General features: G+C 36.5%; 1 protein-coding gene across 1 annotated transcript in view; it reads right to left on the bottom strand.

Moving 5' to 3' along the window:
* Nucleotides 1-21,410, bottom strand: part of LOC150104669 (filamin-A-like) — a 270,337-nt gene that overhangs the window by 92,281 nt on the left and 156,646 nt on the right. The window contains exons 8-9 of the mRNA XM_090395258.1: nucleotides 20,505-20,633; nucleotides 13,415-13,681 (exon numbers count right to left, since the gene is read on the bottom strand). Coding sequence (XP_090251384.1) covers nucleotides 13,415-13,681; nucleotides 20,505-20,633 — 396 coding nt within the window. The remainder of the gene's footprint in view (nucleotides 1-13,414; nucleotides 13,682-20,504; nucleotides 20,634-21,410) is intronic.

The following is a 21,410-nucleotide window of genomic DNA, read 5'->3' as shown; positions in this document are numbered from 1 at the left end:
TTTTTTTAATATAAAAATTTTTATATAAGGCAATAAGATGGCAGTACATGCTTATGTAATTGTGGCATGAACCACCATGTTTAGTACACTTACAGTACATGCATGACTATATTATAAATAGGGTTATCATGAATTTTCTGTAACTGAAAATTTGAAAGAGGACGTGAGGACAAATGTGTTTAGTTAGATACTGTGTTTGGTGTTGCAATAAGCCATTATTTTACTTCATGTATGTAGTATAGTATCTGGGAGGGGAGGGGAGTTCTTTTTCATTATGTTGGATCATTTTCTTTCCAGTTCTACCTACACTAATTGTAACTAGATATGGTACATAGATTATCTTTCAATGGTAACCGTGGATGAAAGGGAAAGTGAAACGGGCAGTGGCAATGATAAAAAAGTTATCAGATTAAAATAAAAAATTTAATTAATCAATTTTTTTTTCATATTTTGGTTAATAATATTAGGTTAAATTATTATAGCTTTTGTTTTAAACAAGTGTGTGATTGAATGAGTTATTTAGCTTATAAGTAAATCTAGGATTTTTTTTTTTTTTTTGTTCAAACATGATATTGTTGGTATGGTACCAATTATTATTATTATTATTATTATTTCATGACACCTTCAGGGAGTCCAAAGACTCATCGAGGGAGGGCATTTACTCTACATCTCTCTCTCTCTCCACCACTCACAATCCACCAACTACACCACTGACCGCCCACCACCACTCATATTTTCACAGACAATCACAAACATCCAAGCCCACAGTGGGATTCGAACCCGCAGCCTTTTGGCTGGAGAGCGGATATGCTAGCCTGGCTGGCCGAGTGGTTAGCATTATGCTAGGATAACATAGCGGTTATCCTAGCATTATGGATAGGGGAAAAAAAAAATCTGTCAAGCAAGTTGAAGACTGATAAGTATGTCAATGTAGATGCTTGAGATAATGACCACAGTGAGAAAAATGCTTATTGAATTACTTTAGCATCATGTATGGTGAAATCAAGATTTAAATCAGCAAGATAGAAGGCCCCTAATTGTTTGTGAGTAGTAAAAGATAAAACCTACCTATCTGTATAAGTAATTATAATTGGCCTCTTGGTCAAAAAAAAAAGAAGTGTCATTTGTATATGTGATGTCCCCCCCCATTCAATTCTGAAGTCACATGATTTCTGATAATATGGAGTTTTTTTTTTAACAAAACATAAAGTGTGTGTATAATACTGTATAAAATACAGTATTATGTATACACTGAAAACTGGAATGGAATCAAGAAAACATTTCATTTCTTTATTAGTAAATCATGAGCTAACATTTTAGTTTTTTCTGCAGAAACATCACAACAGTTTCCTCTCAGCATTTAAATTTAAGTTTTCCTTAATCAAAAAACAAGAATTTGCATTTTAAGATTCTCACTTTGCTAATGCAATTCAATATGCAAAAAACACATGCAAATATTTTTGCATGTGTTTTTTGAATATAGGCACAATTACACTTTTATGCAATTAAAATTTTGTTTATAGTTTGTCTTTTGGTCAATAAATAGTGTTGTCCATCATGTTTTTTTTATGGTAGAACAATGATGACAAAAACCATTTTGTCTGCCAATTTGAATTTGCATGATTTTGTGCAATGCAGTGTATGTGAAATGTATTCATTGTGAAAATTAAAGGATATATGGAAGGAAATTGAAACTGGAGAGTGAGTGTGTACTCAATCTTTCAAAAGTAAGTGCCAGTTAGGTGACAAGAATGAAGCCAAATGTTAGTAGATTGGACAGTATCGATGGTAGAATAGAAAATGTCGGAATTAATGTCAAACATGCAGCAGTGGAAATGCAAGAGAACAAAATGGACATAAATAAAGAAATTGCACACTTGAATGTTATCCGTCACAGGACAAAACACAAAATTAAAAAGTTGCAGAAGTAGCAAGAGATTAGAGAAGAGAAAGAAGCAGGTGGCCCAAAGTAAGAATCAAGACCATGTGAACAAAAGAGAAAAACAAGTTAAGGAGAAAATTATGTAAGGAAACTCAATGATCAAGGGAGTACTTAATGAAAGTGTAACAAAATCATGTTTCCCTGTTGCAAAAATTAATATTATTAGTCATGCCATCCAGATGCAAAAAGGTAAGATGAAAGATTTTTAAAAATTTTATGGAATTTACAACCATGTTAAAAAACTTTTCTTATTATCCAGAAGTTTCGATCTTCACATCGAGATCATCATCATCTGGAGCGTACATAAGTATACAGAACAAGCTGAGTTACATCATTAACTGTAAGCTAGAGAAACAATGATTTGATCACATGTTATTCTACTGACGTGACCTCTGGTGGGAAAAAATATATATATATATATATAAAAGTAAATTAAAATAAAATAAAATAAAAAATAAAAAATAAATTTTTACATCAAGCTAAATTCTATTTGTACAATGACAGGGATAAACATTCTTTTAGATGGTTTTCTTTCAGAAACAATTGGTGTCCTATTTTTAGTATTATATTACAATTCTTATTTTTGATTTACAATACTGGATTTTCTATAGTCCTGTTTATAGTTGTTCTTGGTGAGGAAGGTCGAATATATACCTTCCAAATGTTTGGGATTTTTAAACCATCATTGTTGTTCAGATTGGGGTGGTTGCTGATAATCTCACAGGCTTCCTTGAATTTCCATTCATACCATGTTCTAGTGTGATGTAGACAGCTGGTGGTTTTCCAGTCAATTCTGTGTAAGGTATTCAGGGCATGATCAGAAAGGCCAGCTTCACCATAATTATTATGGTGAAGCTGGCCTTTACATATGACACATTAAATATAATGACACATTAAATATAATGCGTCATAAACGACACATTATATTTAATGTGTCGTTTATGTTCTTTTTGTCTAATAGGAATAGTGTGTCCTGTTTCTCCTATATATGGTATGTTGCAAGTACAATAGATCCGGTATACTCCAGGGTGAGCTATTGGAGGGAGTGGGTCTTTGGATGAGTTGAGTAAGTTTTTTTTAATTTTGCAGGTTTAAAGGTGGCTTTGAGGTTGTACTTTTGTAGTACTCTGTTTATTTTCTCTGATATTCTTTTAATGTAGGGAATGGTTATAGTTTTACTGTAGTCTGGTTTGTCTTTGTTTTTTATTGTGGTTTTGTAGAGAATTTTGTTTATAGTATTTTGGCTGTATCCGTTTTTTTGTAGGTTACTACTGATAATTTTAAACTCGTCTTTCAGTGCCTGTTCACTGGAACAAATTGTCTGAGCTATGTTTTTTAGCGTGTTGATGACACCTAGTTTTTGTGTTGGGTGGTGGTATGAGTTTATACGTGTATATATTGTCCCGTATGTGTCGGTTTTCGGTAAACAGTGAAGGAAAGATTGCCCGAGGGAAGACGTGTGACAAGTGTATCTAGAAATGGAAGTGTGTTGTGTTTTTCAATTTCAATTGTGAACTGTATGCATTTGTGTTGTTTGTTTAGGTGGCTAAGGAATGTGTCTAATGTCTGGCAGCCATGGGACCAGATCACGAAAACATCGTCAACGTATCTAAGCCAGACTTTGGGTTTTAGATGGGAGGAATCTATGGCAAGTTGCTCAAAATGTTCCATGTAAAAGTTAGCAATAGGAGGGAGGATAATGGCGAACCCATGGCTGTGCCTTCATTTTTGTAAGTAGAAGGCGTTTTGCCATACAAAGTAACCTGACCGTAATACAAGCGCAAAAAACGCCGTGATATCTGGAGGGAATTTGTTCTGTAGGATTGTGTCATTGATTGGGACATTTGTAAAGAGGGCAGAGATGTCAAGACTGACGAATAAATCATCTTATTCTAATGTAATGTCTTTGATGATGTTTATGAAGTGTTGTGTGTTTTTGATATAGGAAGGGGAATGACCTACCAACTCCTTGAGTGTTGCCACTAATTTTTTGGCTAAGTGATACGTCGGGCTATCAATTCCTTCAATGATAGGTCTTAGCGGGGTGTTTTCTTTGTGAATTTTTGGTAGCCCGTAAATTCTAGGGGAGCACGCGTAATGAGGGAACAGTTTTTTGATTGTATCTTCGGGCCACGTGGTAGTTGATTTAAGTAGTTTCTCTGTTTTGTTTTTTGTTCTGTTAGTTGGGTTGTAGTTAACTAGTTTGTATGTGTTATTGTCAGAGCAGCAGATTCATTTTTTCTATATAAGTGGTACTGTTTAAAATGACAGTGACATTTCCTTTATTGGCTCTGGTTATTACTATGTTCAGATTTGTTTTAAGTGATTTTATCGCTGTTAATTTGTGTTTAGTTATGTTGCTTGTTATTGTTTTGTTATTGTTTAAAATGTTCGCAGTTTCTATACGTATTTTGTCTGCTATGTTATCAGGCACGAATCTTAGGCCTCTTTCTATATTACAAATAACTTCAAGTCTGTCTATCGTTTTTGGTGCTATAGCAAAATTTAAACCTTTGTTAAGTATAGAGATTTCGTCTTTGTTTAGAGCGTGGTTAGATAGGTTAATTATGTTATTGATACCTGTGGGTTATTGGTGGCTCCTGTTGTTTCTTGCTTCTGGTTGGTTGTTCTTGTTCACTGTGGCAAACTTTGAATATGGCGGCTGGTTTTGTCGTTCTTTTAGTCTTTGAAATTTGGAGATTAGGTTTTCTTTCTTCGTTTGTTGGATGTGGTTTGCTGTGTTGTCCGTAATCCTTTCTAGGATTATCCAGATATCTGCATTTAAATAGCTAGACAGCTCCGTTTTTTCTTTTAGTAGCTGGTTTTGTGTAGCGGCTAGGTTCTTTCTGGTAGCTTGGATCTGCTCTCTCAGTAGTGCTTTCTCCATGCAGTGATATATTCTTTGTGCCTTTGTTGAAGTGAATTTTCAACCAACTGGTGTTTTTAAAATGGTGTAGGGACAGTGATATCACTCCTAATTGCATTAGGCTAAAGAGAAAATTCACTTCAACATAAACGACACATTAAATATAATGTGTCGTTTATGGCACATTATATTTAATGTGTCATATGTAAAGGCCAGCTTCACCATAATAATTATGGTGAAGCTGGCCTTTCTGATCATGCCCTGAATACCTTACACAGAATTGACTGGAAAACCACCAGCTGTCTACATCACACTAGAACATGGTATGAATGGAAATTCAAGGAAGCCTGTGAGATTATCAGCAACCACCCCAATCTGAACAACAATGATGGTTTAAAAATCACAAACATTTGGAAGGTCGAACATCATCTACTCCAGCTGCCTTTCCACATTTCAAGCCTTTGATGGCTTTTTCTACTTCAAGTATGGATATATATTCCTGCCTGCATGCATGATCAGTGTTTTTTACCACTATTCGACCTTCCTCACCAAGAACAACTATAAACAGGAGAAAATCCAGTATTGTAAATCAAAAATAAGAATTGCAATACTAAAAATAGGACACTACTAAAAGGAGTAATACTAAAAGGAGTAGCCATAGTATTCAACACAAAATACGAAGCTAATCTTCTTGAATGGCAGTCAGTCTCAAGTAGAGTAATGTGGGCAAATATGAGAATGGGGAACTGGACAATGAGACTTATTTGTGCCTATGGTCCCACAGAAGGTTCTACTAAGGTAGAAGTGGAGGAATTTTTTGAGGCTTTAGAAAAAGCAACTGACACAATGGAAAAGGAAAAGTTGGTCCTTGTTGGGGATCTAAATAGCAGAGTAGGAAATGATTGTGAGACATACAAAAATATTTTGGGAAAATTTGGAGAAAAGAGCAAAGCTAATAATAATGGCAAATATCTGTTGGATTTCTGCTCAGGACATGGACTGGTTATTACTAACACCATTTTCCAACATAAAAATGTGCACAAATTCACATGGAGAGAAGAGGCTAGGAATAAGAAAAGTCACATTGACTATGTTATTGTTGATAGTGATGTTTTCTCCCTGATGCAGGACACCAGAGTGTACAGAGGATTTGAAATTCGAAGTGATCACTATTTAGTCTTGAGCAGGATAAAATTGAATTTCATATTGAAAAGAATAATATGTAAGAAAGTTTTAAAGCGAATAAAAGTTGAGCAGCTCTCAGATGTGAACTGTAGACTAAAATACACAAAGATTATTGAAGAAAAAATGAAAGAGTTTGAGAACAGGAATCAAACCTGGGAGATTCAGTGGCAAACTCTGAAGAAAACATTGATTGATTCTGCCAGAGAGGCATGTGGTGAGGTTGTCTGCAAGGATAAAAAAATCAGAACTCACTGGTGGACACAGGAAGTTAAAGAGGCAGTGAAGGAAAAGAAGAACGCATATCAAAAGTCCCTGTCAAATAAGTCAGCTTGTGCTCTTAGAGAATATAGAGATAAATGCAAGAATGCTAAACACTGTGTAAAACTAGCTAAACAAAAGTCATGGGAGGACTTTGGCAAGAATATAGAAAATAAATATCAAGGAGGTGGCAAAATATTCTGGAGGTTGTTGAAGAAGCTTAGGAATGGAGGAAAGAGTGCTGTAACAGGAGTTAAAGATGATAAAGGTGACATGAAAACTGGAGAAAAAGATATCCTTGAAGTATGGAGTAATTACTTTGAAAAACTGCTAAATGAAACAAGCAGTTATGACAGCACAGTGGTAAAAAACACTGATCATGCATGCAGGCAGGAATATATATCCATACTTGAAGTAGAAAAAGCCATCAAAGGCTTGAAATGTGGAAAGGCAGCTGGAGTAGATGATGTTCGACCAGAAATGCTGAAGTATGGTGGTATAAGAGTCTTACAGTGGCTTCACTGCATAGTTCAGAGGGGCTGGGCAGAGGGACAAATTCCCGATGATTGGAGTAGAGCTCTCATAGTACCCATATATAAAAAGGGAAATAAAACTGAATGTGAGAATTACAGCGGTATTTCCCTACTGAGTGTTCTTGGCAAAATCTATGCAAGTATACCTGAGAAACGATTGAGAAGAATTGTGGAAGAAAAGCTTGGTGAAGAACAAGCTGGATTCAGGCCAAACAGAGGCTGTCAGGATCAGATCTTCACTTTACAACAAATAGTCGAGAAAGCATGGGAATATAACAAAGATCTGTATTTAAGTTTTGTTGATTTGGAAAAGGCATATGATAAGGTGCCAAGAGAGAAGCTATTCAATACGCTGCAGTTATATGGTGTAAATGGGGCATTATATCAACCAATACTTAGTCTTTATTTGAGTTGTAAGTCAGCAGTTAGAATTGAAGGAAGTACAGGAAGATGGTTTAATGTTAAATCTGGTGTGAGACAAGGATGTACATTATCCCCTCTGTTATTCATTATCTATATGGATCACATTATGAAGGAATGTGGTATTAAACCTGATATCAAAATTGGAGATGTTAATGTCAGCTCTTTGCTTTATGCGGATGATGTTATACTTCTAAATAAATTCACTACAAGTCTGCAAGATTCTCTGACTAAATTGAATAGCTGTTGTAATAGATATGGTATGAAGGTCAGCAATAAAAAGACAAAGACAATGAAAATAGGCAGAATCACTGAAAATGTCAACTGTGTTGTGAATGGAGAACCTGTGGAACAAGTAAAACATTTCAGCTACTTAGGCACCATTTTTAGTGAAGATGGTAAATTAAATATAGAAATAGACAACAGAATCAGCAAAGCTGGTATGGTGGGAAGTCAACTGAATAAATTCATATGGAATAAGAGAGAAATTAGTTGGAACACTAAATTAGCTGTATACTAGACAGTGTTCAAACCAGTTTTAACTTATGGATCTGAGAGCTGGGTCAGAAGTAAAACACTTGACCAAAGACTAGAGACCGCATATATGAGAGTCCTGAGAAAGATTAGAGGTGTGAACAGATGGCATTGATGGCAATATCATATTAAAAATGAGGATATTAGGAAAGAACTTGACATTGTCTGCACCCAGGAATGCGTTAGCAGAGCTAATCTCAGGTGGCATGGTCACTTAAACAGAATGGGCGAAGAAAGATTAGCAAAACAAGTGTTCTCTGCTAGGTTGGCAGCAAAACCACCCAGAGGAAGACCAAGATATAGGTGGATTGATACAGTACAAAGTGCCTTAGACGATAGAAATATAAGATCTGATAATGTTGGAGTCTTGACAAGTAACAGACTGATTTGGAGGAAAATTGTAGATAGGAAGTTAGTAATGATGTAATTTTTTCATGTAGTACTATCATATCCTGTACACCCCTCGTGGGTACATGGCAGGAATTTGATGATATATATATATATATATATATATATATATATATATATATATATATTAGGATAACCAAGCAATTTTATATGCTTGGTTATTTTATATATATATATATATATATATATATATATATATATATATATATTTTTTTTTTTTTTTTTTTTTTTTTCCACCAGAGGTCACGTCAGTAGAATAACATGTAATCAAATCATTGTTTCTCTAGCTTACAGTTAATGATGTAACTCAGCTTGTTCTGCATACTCATGTATGCTCCAGATGATGATCTTGATGTGAAGATTGAAACGTCGGGATAATAAAAAACGTTTTTTAACACGGTTGTAAATTCCATAAAATTTTTAAAATGAATACTGATCACCATGTAACCGTAAAAGATAGGAGTAAGGTGAAAGAATTAATTGTCTTGTCTGGCACTAATAATCTAAGAGTCAAGAAGTAATTCGATAAGGGGAGGGATGTAAAGGAGTTGTTAGATGAAGCAAAAATGAAGAGTGAGAAGGTAAAGATTGTAAATCTCCTGCCACACTATGATAGAGATAAAATGAGGAGGAGGAGGGAGATGGTAGCAAATGAATCAATACATAGGTCATGTAGAAGAAATGATATAAGGTTTGTGGATCTTGTGGTCTGTATTTGATGGATAGAAGGATCTGCATAATGCTGATGGACTGTATCTCAATGGTTTTAGTGTTAGGTGTCTAGAAAAAGCTTTGTTTGCCAAACATGCTGAAGCACAAATTCAGGAAAACTTAAGCAATTAAGGTGGAAGCAGGTGAGTTTGTATGAAGGCACCCATGAAGTGAGTGAATGTGAGAATGACCAAATGCAGATAGTCTCTCTCTAGCAAAAATATTGAATAGGGTAATCATTTCTAAAAGTAAGAGTGATTGGGACCCTGAAGGGTTGATTCAGCTTCTATATACTAATGCCAGAAGTATTAGGAACAAAAGGGAGGAGTTTTGGGCATTGGTTAGTGCAACCTTGCCAAAAATTATAGGCATTAGTGAGACTTGGCTAATAACAGATGTAGTTACATTGATAGAAAGTGAAGAGTTAAGTATTTTCAGGGAATATAGAGAAGACAAGATGGGAACGGGGGAGGGTACTGTTGATAGCAGATGAATTGCAGCCAAAAAGAATAGGAGATAGCAGGAGGGTGGTTGTTCATTTGAAGCAGTCTGGTGTGAGATCAAGACCAGTAAGACAAAATATTATTATTATTATTATTATTATGTGACACCTCCAGGGAGTCCAAAGACTCATCAAGGGAGAGTGTGCCAACAGCATCTAATGATTGATCCTTTCCAACTACTAACCATGCTCAAACTTGCTTAACTTTTTTTCGTGCGCCATTAGTAGCAGATCTCTACCAATCGACCAACCTTTGCTGGTAGGTCAGGGGTTTCCATAGATGGAAGAATGCAAATAATCACTCGACCTGTACAAGGAGTTCAGGTCGAGTGATTATTTGGGGAACTTCAACTATGGAGATATACACTAGAAGAAAGAAAAATCATATGTTAGGAAGGAAACGGAATTTATAATCCTACTGAGAGATAATTACTTGATGCAGCATCTAATGGAAGGTACACCATAACCAAGGTGACCACATTGTCCCAAATTGGCAGAAGTGACAATGGTCTTTGCTTGGGAGATTGTAAAACCTGAGGAATATTCTGTCAAGAAGGGGTATATGTTGAATGACAAGGCAAGTGATAAGGACAAGCTTAGGAGGAAACTTAAATCTATTATTATTATTATTATTATTAGACACCTCCAGGGAGTCCAAAGACTCATCGAGGGAGGGTGTGCCAACAGCATCGAATGATTGGTTCCCTTCCAACTACTAACCGTGCTCAAACTTACTTAACTGATCCATTAGCAGCAGAGGCTCTACCAATCGACCAACCTTTGTTATGGCATGGCTTTACTGGGCTTTTCCCTTGCAATCTTTCCATTGCAAGGGAACATCCTCAATAAAGTTAACCAGCATTGTAAGGAAGGCAAAATCAGATTAGGAGCAGAATCTAGTCAAGCAGGCCAAGGAAATAATAAAGAGTTCCTTCATTAAATGGCAAGTAAGAGGACGAATGACTATGGAAGATTAACCTTAAAAAGTGCTGATGGTGCAAAGGTGACAGAAGCAATAGATAAAACAGTTGAGTTACTGACTGACTACTTATCATCCAAGTGATGTTACTGCTGTAACATACATGACAGAGACTGATGTGAGAACAGAGGTAGAAGAATTGGAGGTTCTTAGGATATTGCAAAATCTCAATTAAATACAACTGTGGGATTAGAAGGTATATCAGTTCATATATTGCCTCTGACTAGGCACTTTAATTTAAGTCTCAGCTGTGGTAGAGTTCCAAGGGAGTGGAAATGGGCAAAATAGTTCCCTTGCATAAAGTAGGTTCTAATAGCAAATTATAAACCAATCAGTATCTCAAAGCATGGTTGTAAAGGTACTAGAAAAATTGGTTAAAAAGAGAATTCAAGAATAGATGGATTAGAATATGATACTGTATGAGGGACAGCATGGCTTTATGAATGGTCAGTCATGCCTTAGTAATTTACTAACTTTTTATACTAGAATGACAACTGAGTTGGATAAAGGAAATGGCTACACAGTGATTCAGCTAAATTTTGCAAAGGCATCTGACAGAATACCACATGGAACTCTGTTATCCAAATCAGAACAAATAGGGATAGATACAACACTGGTTTTGTGGGTAAGAGGGTGGCTGCTGGATAGGTTAAAAAATGGTATACTGAGGAGCAGAATACAGGTGAAAACAGGCTAGTGGCATGCTGCAAAGTTCAGCGATAAGACCATTACTGTTTAATTTGTATGTAAATGATATAGGATATAACCTGAAAGGAAATATTCAGTTGTTTGCTGATTCAAAATTAGATAAAAGTAATAGTTAATCAAAACAATATGGAGAGGCTTGCAGGACAATGTAAATAGGCTGTTTGTATGAGCAAAAAATAATGGATAAAAGTTTAATGTGGAGAAATGTAAAGTTATGCATTTTGGGATAAATAGATTACAAGTGTACCACACTGATGGAACAGTACTTCAGGAAATAGATGAAGCTAGAGATTTAAGGGCAGTGGTAGACAGAAAGTTAAAGTTTAGAGGGCATATTGCTAAGGTAGCTTATAAGATTACTTGGCTAATAAATAGAGATAAAGAAGTTCTTCTTCTTCATCTTCCCAAGAAACTCAGGAGACCAGACCTGATACAACCACATATGTATTCCTTTGCTCAAGACTGGTTTCTGGTGGATGAGGAAGTGGTGGAGAAGATTCATAGGTGGGCAACCAAGATGGTAAGTTGTCTGTGGAATGTTCCTTATGAGAACAGATTGAGGGTGTGTGTGTGTGGACTGAAGAAGTTGGTTGATAGGGGAAAAAGAGGGAATATGATAGAAACATTTAAGTCACTTAAAAAGTTTTATAGGATTGATGCAGGGGAAATGTTTCACCACTTGGCTAGAGGGGTCACAACAAGAGGTCATCCCTGGAAGTTAATTAAGGTATGGTTAGTAGGAGTGTGAGGATTAGATTTCTTGTTTGGAAAGTTGTGAATGAGTGCAATGGGTTGCCATAGTTAGTTGTGAGTGATTTGTCTGCTAATGAGTTCAAGGAGAGATATGATTGTGTGGATAATTTGGATCTCCCATGATGAGTCTTCGGACTCCATGGAGCTGCCTATACAATAATAATAATACTGTAATAATAAAAGATTCTAGTCATCTCTGTATTGTATTTATTGATATGATAAAGCTCTACATTCCCTCAAGGTCAAGGAAAGTCCAAGAGGTTTCATCCAGATCAGCGTGAATGGTATGTAGTAAGTGAATTTTTAACCCGTGTTAAATAAACTGTGGTATCAATTTAATGACCATGTTAATTCAAAAAGTGTATTATTTGACACCAGGTGAAGTGAGGGAATCTTGTATTTCTACTGTACAAGTGACTATTACTACAGCAAATAAAGTTCTAGTCACTCCACCTACCATACCAAACTATCAAAAAATTCCAACCAGAGCCCTATAGCATGAATGCTATGATAAATGAAATTCAGTACAGGCAGTCCCCAACATACATAAATCTGAACATATGCAAATTATCCTTAAAGGGTCAAGAAAAAAATTTGACTTATTAAAATTTTACTTACCACATGAATGTTATTCACACACAACTTAACAACAATCATCCACAAGACAGCATATGCAGTGGATGTGGACAACTTTCCTACTACTGATATGATTATGTTGTGTATTTGCATTCAGATTCATAATTTTTAGTATCTGTGTGTGCTGAGTAGAGTACAATCATGATTGAAAAAAGGCACGAAAGATGAAAAAAGTGAACTCATGCATAAATCCGCAAAACTTCAGTGACATGAAGCCCTTGGATCAGAAAGACCTGGGCTCAATTCCTGTCTATGATGTGACATGTGTTTTTGACTAAAGGTGAGTTAGTCAGTCTCATATGGAGGAGGAGGGTTTTTTCCCTCCCAGAAACTTGGGTTTTTTTTCATCCTCAAACAGGCAAACTGACCCCATGAACACACAGATCTATAGACATTGAACACTTTGGGGAATGATGATAGCCTATAATGGGCCCCCAGCCAAAAAGTACTAACTTTTGACCAATACCCTGTCTTGGATCAAAATGCCAATACTGGCCTGGATACTCCCATATGCTACCAAAAACAATGCACAAAAGTTGATCTGGAGATGCAAATTATAAAGAAAAATAAATAATTATGTGGTACTTATCTGTGGTACTTATATTTAAAAAAATTATACACCAAGTGTATGATGGTTCCTGCCACATATTTAGAAAATTTTGAAGTTAATTTTTGTGTCGTGGCAGGCGTTTATCACAGCAGGTACTTACCAAATTTCTACTTGCTATATGTACATGCAACATTCTTGAATGCGACACTGTAATTCAATGTAATGTAATGCTTTTTTTTCATGGCAAAAATTTCTCTGTATTGAATCATACTGTAGAACATACTATTTTTTGGTCTCTAAAACATCACTATAATGAGAATAAAATTATTTCATATCCGCTGAATGTTAAGTTATATTTTTTGTTATAATATTAGAATTTCTATGATCTGCCCAACAGAAATATCAATTTATTAAAACATTGATACTTACATGGTTCATTTGCTACACCTCTTTCCAGTCCTTGACCACCAGCATGCACTCTATGTGCACCCCTTTCCAAAAATGGCCCTACAGTATATTGAAAAGGGGAACCAGGTATGTGAATTTCCTTGCATCGAACACTAATAGTGTGTATTCCAACTTCTTTTGGAACAAAATGTACAGCATACTGACAATCATCCATGTCAATAATCTCAGCATCATCAGTCTTTCCAGATGGTGATGCCACTTTTGCTGACATGTCAAATGCATTGGTACCTACGGGAGATAATAAATAAGTAAGTTTATAACATATAATATAATAATATGTTATAAATCAAACAATTAAAAAGATGTTAAAAAGGTGTCTCGAAGTTATTATTATTATTATTATTTTATCAGCCATCAACAAGAAGTCAAATTCATTGTCTGCATTAACAATTTTTTGCATAATACCTATCATACTTCTTTAATTCATTCATAAATGAAGCACACACCTCTGGCAATTCATTCCACTCATTCACCATCCTACAAGAAAAAAATCTGGTTCAATCCCACTCAAACAATTTGAGGGGTGGGGGGGTTAACCCCTTGCTACTTTCTCCCTTACTACTATGTATTGAAAAATTTTATAATTTTATCATATAATTCTATCATATCACTTCTTTTCCACCTATCAACAAGCCTTTGTAATCCACAGACCTTCAATCTGTCCTCACAAGGAGCATTCCAAAGATCTGTCACAATTTAAGTCCCTCAGCCCTGGATCCTCTACCATGTCCACATCCTCAATGAAATAAACAACAGATCCATGTGCAGATTGCAAACATAGCTTTATTAAAGCCTTAAAGTGTATTCCTCAATATCCTAGTAATCTGATTAGCTGTTTTTTGGCCACATTTGCAATATTTGCTACACCTCTTTCACCTCAATATGCTCTCTAAATTTCAACTTCCTATCTACAATCATGATCAAATCCCTGGCTTCATCAATAGTCCATTTCTATCAATATAGAAATGGACTATTTCTACATTGCTCCAGAATTTGCCCCAGAATCTTATGCCGGCCTATTTAAGTTATACTGCAGGATCCTATATCATCTACATTTACTGTTGCTCTTCTCGGTTTGCATCATTGGTGAATAACTGGATATTTGTCCTTAAATTATTTTGTATATCACTAAGATATAACTGAATAGCAGTGGCCCAAGTACAGAACTTGTTGTGCACCACTAGTCACCCATCTTCACTTGGATTCAGTTATTCCATATATTACTCTTTGATATGGGAATGATGAGGAGGACACTGACATGTAGAAGTAGGGAGATTCTTGTTCCATTGTATAAGGCTTTGATTAGGCCACACATGGACTATTGTGCCCAGATTTGGTCACCTGGTTTTCAGAAGGATGAAGAGATGTTGGAAAGGGTCCAAAGGCGACTGACTAAGGTAGTTTCTGACCTCTGGAATGTCGAGTATGAGGAAAGATTGAAAAGATGTAATTTGCAGAGACTAGTGGAGAGAAGGAAGAGGGGAGATATGATAGAGACCTACAAGTTGGTAAGGGGTTGCTATAGGATCAATGGTGGAGAAGTTCTACAGCGAATAGTGGGAGATCAGGGGAGAACCAGAGGTCATCCCTGGAAACTGTATAAAGAGGGTGTGAGTAGGGGAGTGAGAGGCAGGTTTTTTTCGTGCAGAGTTGTGAATGATTGGAATGCCTTGCCTGAGAGTGTGGTGTCTGCAAGGAGTTTGAATGTGTTTAAGACCCGGTATGATGAGATGTGTGTGAGATAAAAGGACCTCCTAGATGAGTCTTTGACTCCATGAGGTCTTGTTTAATAATAATAATAATAATATCTGACAATCACCAGCTCTCTTATCCATACTTATAGATGAGTTAATGATGAATGGTAAGGCAGCATGCATAAATGTGCAAGTTAGTAGTGGTATGTGGTAAGAGAGTGGTGACAGGTGACAGTGGACATGCAAAGTAGTGAAAATGCAATTTTCATAAATGGCACTGAAAAACTAATTGGAGATATGAAAGTTTAGTTGGTAAAGATGAGGCAAGAGATTAAATGTATGAAGAATGAACTGAGGAGAATTATGGATTTGCATGGGAATGTGAGGAAGAATGGGACAAAAGATTTATAAGAAATATCAAATGATTTGATAGTGGAAATGTATGAAGATTCAATGATAAGAGGTGTGATGAGTGAGAAAGTGCACAAGGCCTCTTTTCAGGGAGGTAGAATGAGTAGGGTAGTTGAAGCATTGAATAAAAGGAGTACGCGAGCAAAAGAGTGAGTGGTAGTTGGCATGAATGATTTAATTGGTAACAGGAAGAATATAAGGAGGGATGTCATGAGGCTGTTAAGGAAAGTGAAAGATAACAATGTGGTAAGTGTGTTGTCCAGGTATGATAATGATGAGTCGAGAAGACAAGCGAAGATTATGAATAATATTCTAACAGAATTGTGTGAGAAGGGAGGAGTTCATTTTGTGAATGTGTGGGATGAGTTTGAAGGGGATAGAGCTGTATAAAAGAAATGGGCTACATTTGGGATGTGGTGTGAGTCAGTTGGAGAAACTGTTGCTGCAAGAGAGAATGACTGAAGTGAATGTAGGACCTGAGGAAGCAAGAGGTGTTGTAGAAAAGCAGGAAAGTAAGGTAGGCCAGTTTGTAAATGGAGAGGTGAGTGGCACAAGTGAAGAGAATGTGAGAGAAGGAACACAGATTGGACAGGGAAAAAGGGGAGGTCAGGGTGGATGGGGGGGGGACCCCCAATGTGTACTTCTATGGTTTTAGAAGTACACATATACTTCTAAAACCATAGATGATGGTTTTAGAAGTATATGTGTGAAAGTGCAAGAAAGGATTAAGATAGTTCAAGATGTGGGGAGTTGACATTTACGTCTAGAGAGGGGTGTAATATCAGTGATGATAAAACAGGAATGATGGGAAGGGGGAGGGGAGTTTGGAGGAGTCATATCTGAGAAGTGAGGTTAGTGGGAATTGTTATAGAAACAGAAACTGTGTTGTTCCTAGAGTCCTAAAGGTGCCCCCCCCCCCAAACAGGCTATATTGCGCTGTCTTGGCTGTTGGGCTGAAGTTCTCAAGATGCAAGTTTCCCAAATTTGGGGCAGTCTCATGCACCCAATTTATTTTTTCAATTTGATTAATTCAATTTATCTCCTTTGTTTTATTGAAACACTTGCAAAAAATAGTAAAAATATATGCATATATTTTCTTATTTTGATAAAATAGCTGCTGTGAGACACGGCTGTTTCAGTAAAGAATAATGACAAGTTAACCTGTGAAACAGATACATATCACATGGCACTAGCAGAAAGTGTATGTGTGAGGCACTTGTTGCATACGGCAGTCAAAGTGTTAATATTCCAGTATACGTTGTAAATTCCTGAAATAATTTAATAGAAATTAGCTAGTGTGTATGTTTACAAATGCTGGAAGTATTCAAACTGTAGCACTGATAGAGTTCATTCACTCAAAAAATTGTTGGTATAAGTGAGATATGGTTGAATGAGGACGACATTCTGAAAGGAATAGAGGTGAGAGAGATGTGTAGTCTTTCGTGAAAACAGACAAAGCAAAAAGGCAGGAAGTATTATTGATGGTGGCAGATGAGTTGGGCCCATTTAGGATGAAGATGCAACAGCAAATACTGTTACTTGAAAACCAAATACAGTGGTTTTCAAGCAGTATGGTGTGAAGTGGAGGTGGATAGGGTGAAATGTTTAGTAGGGTGTTGCTATAGACCTGGTAATGCAGAAGGCAGGAAGAAGGAAAAGTTTAGCCAATTTGGTCTGGCTAATAAGAAAAGAATGATCATTATGGGTGATTCAATTATGGTAATACAGACTGGAATGAAGAGACAGCAGCAGGAACCAAAGAAAATGAGTTTCTTTAGTTTGTAAGGGATAACTACCTTAAGCAGTATATAACATGAGCCACACATGGATCGAGGTTCTTGGATTTGATTACTTCATCAGAAGATATTGTTGTAAATGAAGTGCCACATCTTCCTCCAGTTGGTGAAAGTGATCACTTGGGTGGTGGCCAGCCATATCAGGACTTTTGTGAGAAAGAGTCATATATGGAACTATAAGGCAGGTGATTTTGGAAAACTCAGGAGGCAGCTTGCAGCGATATCATGGAATGAGGAATTGCATGGGAAGGAAATCAATGCTGCTTAGTCTCTACTCAGGAAGTATCTGGCAGAGGCAATGACTGAGTGTACACCAAAGGTCAGGAGATTAAATAAGACAGGTGTAAAACGGATAACAAGGAGAAGAGGGAGGTGAAGTGTACAATCTGGAAGAAAAAGTCATTGTGGAGGTGGCACAAGATGAGTGGAGATAATCAATTACATGAGAAGTACAAAGAGGAAAGCAAAGAAGTTAATTCACTTAGTAAGGGTAGCAAATTTGCAGTATGAGCAGCAATTAGCAAATGATGCTGAAAGAAATCCTAAGGAGTTTTTTGATATGCAGCAGTAGAAGGAAGAATGATTATGAGAAGATGATATTGGTCAGTGATAATGGGAGAATGATAAACACTGAGGAGGATATAGTAGAGGTGTTAAACGGGCAGCACATTAAGGTATTCCATCCTTATGATTGTAACATAATGCAGAAAGTGAGAGCAGTGAGAATGGGGAGGAACCACTGATGGTGGGTGAGCAGGAGATATATGAGGAATTGAGTAAACCTCATGTTAACAAGGTTATGGGATTTTTATTTATTTATGCTTATGGCTACATGAAACTGGTAAGTGAAAAGTACAATCACAATTTCCAGCAACAAATGATGAAAATCTTAACATATAAAAGTTCATTACATAAAAGGTACAACCAGCTTTCTAAGTCTTTCCCGTGCCCCCCCCCCCTCCACTTCATAAAGGAAGCAATAAGACTAAAGCTTTGAATTATTGGCCAATCTGCTTGTCTGGAGTTGTGTTTGAGGTGTTGGAAAAGCTAGTGAGGACAAGGATTCAGAACTGGGTGGACGGCAGTAGAATTCTCTTTAATGGACAGCATAGGTTTTGCTATAGGTGACACATACATTGGACAAGAGGGGGGGGAGGAGATGCACATCCTCTGTATTCCCTCACATGTAGCAACATCCAACCAAATATCTCATTTTCTCAACTTCTACCTCACACCATACTACTGGGACTTTTCCCCCCTTGTATCTCAATCTTGAATGGATATAATACCCTTGCAATCATCAGCAGCACTTCCTCTCCCTTCTTTCTCTTTCTATATTCAAGAAAAAGATCATATCCATCCATTTCTATTCCCATCAAGATATCATTCTCATCCCATCATCTTTTACTTATTCCGACTATTTTAGGGCAAATAAATTTAGTCAATGGAACAATTTCATCTCGCTTATTTCTGATACTTTTGGCATTTATAAAAAAGCATAACAATTCATTTCTTGATCTATGACTAGTCATACCCATGCTTCCTCTCATTTGTAACTTCTCCACACTTGCTCCTGTCTGCTCATCCTTACAATTTGTCTCATTTTCCCCTCCTAGTCTCAACTACCCCCCCCATGTATTCCAGGCTGTTCCATTCCTGTGCTGATCATTCCCATACCTGCATTCATTTCTGCTTTCAGAATCCATTCTCCTTACACTGTGTCTGCCTGACTACCTTGGCCCATCCCATTTCTATGTTTAACTTGCATTCCTGTTCTCACATTCTCATCTCCATTCACACTGGTCTCATGTAGTTCACTCTCATGCTGATTTATATCATCTCTGACTTCCACTGATACCTCCTTCCCATCACTAATTAACCTTCCTTCCAGCAGCAGCCTTTCCAGGTGACTCACTCCCAAACCATTTGGATGCAGCCCATCACTCTACTCTTATACAGTTCTATTCATTGCTCAAACTCATCCCACACATTCACACACTGCACTCCTTTCGCTTCATACATTTCTGCTAACATTCCATTCAAGATCTTGTTCTTTCCCACAACTCATAATTGTTATACTTGCAACATGCAAACTATTCTTCCTGCCACACTTTTCTCAATAATCTCCTAATATCTATCCTTACATTCTCCCTATGCCCAACCAAATCATTCGTTCCAACCACAACTACTTACTCTCTCACACACTGACTTCTCATATCCATCATCCCAATTACCCTGTTCATCCTACCTCCTGGAAAACAGACTTTGTGCACCCTCTCATCCACCACGCCTTTTATAAGAGTAGAGTGATGCAGTGGAGAAAAAGAAGTAGCAAATGACTCTTGAGTCATTTGCTACTTCTTTTTCTCCACAATCTTTCATTTTATTCTTTCACACTCTTCCATTTGTATCCACCAAGTTGATAGAATAAACTTAATTAGCAATGACTTTGAGAAAAGATGGAAGAAGCAGACTCTATTTGAATTTAATATTCTGTAAAATAAAAAAAGGGCAAGGATGATATAGAAATCCATTGCAATTTCTGTATGTTTTATTTCAAATCAAAGTATTGAAATTGTCCTACCATTGTATTTAACTGCATGGAGAGTGGTACCAAACTATGGATGCAAAGCACTCAAAGACAGTCCTGATACAATGAAAAGTAGTTCTCATTTCATGTCATTAGACAAAAGTGCAACACAACAAAATTATCACATTACTCAAGATACAATCAGTCTAGGCTTCAGGTAGAGAAATTAGGTTTAGCTTTTGAGGGAAAGCGTTAATGTTCTAATACTATTATTTTCTCAAGTCATCTGTCCCTTAGGATGGGTAGAGTCCCCTGATAGGGATCATAATAAATTAATGCAGCTGCACATCACTTCTCTGCTGCATCCCCAAAGGCTGAGAATCTTTAGTATTTATGGCTGTAGATCTATGTTCAAGGGAAAAAAACGTTCTATGTCAGTATGAGACCAGATAACTCACCATTTGATTGAAAAGACCTGATAAAGGTTCCTCATGTCATAGATAGTGTTTGAACCCTCAGTTTTTCCAACCAAATGGCTTGTTTATACCAAATGAGCTACAGAGGCTCTAATACTATTATAACATAATATAAAAAAAAATAAAATATATAGTCACAATTACCTGGAAGTTTAAAGGTTAGTTTACATTCTGTTCCAACATCAGATACTGGAAGAGCATCCCTCTGTTTCTTTGTGATTTCTCTCTGAAGATTAGACCCCTGACCAGTTACTTTTACTGTAAGAGGACTGCCTGAAAGGTACAAACCAATCTGAGATTTACATAATTAAAATACTATTAACCAAATTCTATGTCAGCACAATATATCATAGATAATTTCACATACAGATGGAGTCTGAGCAGGTTAAGTAATTCAAGTACCCAAGGAAAAACATTATGCTCATAAGTGAAATAGTCTACCTCTTGGTTATGTTATATTATCCACCATTTATCCCAAATGAAGAATTTTTTTCCTTTTTAATCATTTTAAAAATTGGCATTATATGTATGCACTTGGTGATTATATTATTTGTTGGACCTGTACATCTTTAGAATGTTGTGTTGTTTTTTGTTGTCACACATCTGCCAATGTCATATAGCTTCTAGAAGCATTTCTAAAATCCATTCTTTAAAAGAACTCATAAAGCCTTCTCTGCTATTACTATGAGACTCTTCAACAGTGTCTTTCCTGAAATAAAAACACAGTTGAAATGACTTCTCTTGAGAACTGTTTCAAGCATAGAAAGAGATGACAACATGGGATTAAATAATGCAAGGGGGAGTGGGAAGTATAACAGTGACATGTTTAATGAGCTCCTGTTATAGTGACAAAGAATGGTAATGAACAAGTACACTGTTATGCATCAAGACCAATGTTTTTTTTTTCCAATTTTCTCTCACAGATGAACAACTTGCATATTATTTGCTCTTGCACTTTCAAGTAAAAATTCATGATGTAACAGCTGAAAAACACCTAGCACACGCACATTACCTTTCCCTTTGACCTGTAATGTCAAAACTACTTTCATA

This window comes from Typopeltis vanoorti, chromosome 7 (genome assembly GCF_054136105.1).
Source record: "Typopeltis vanoorti isolate ZY-2024b chromosome 7, IOZ_Tvanoo_1.0, whole genome shotgun sequence".
Lineage (NCBI taxonomy): Eukaryota > Metazoa > Arthropoda > Arachnida > Uropygi > Thelyphonidae > Typopeltis > Typopeltis vanoorti.
The sequence above is the reverse complement of the archived record's forward strand: the minus strand, read 5'-3'. Positions and strand labels throughout refer to the sequence as shown.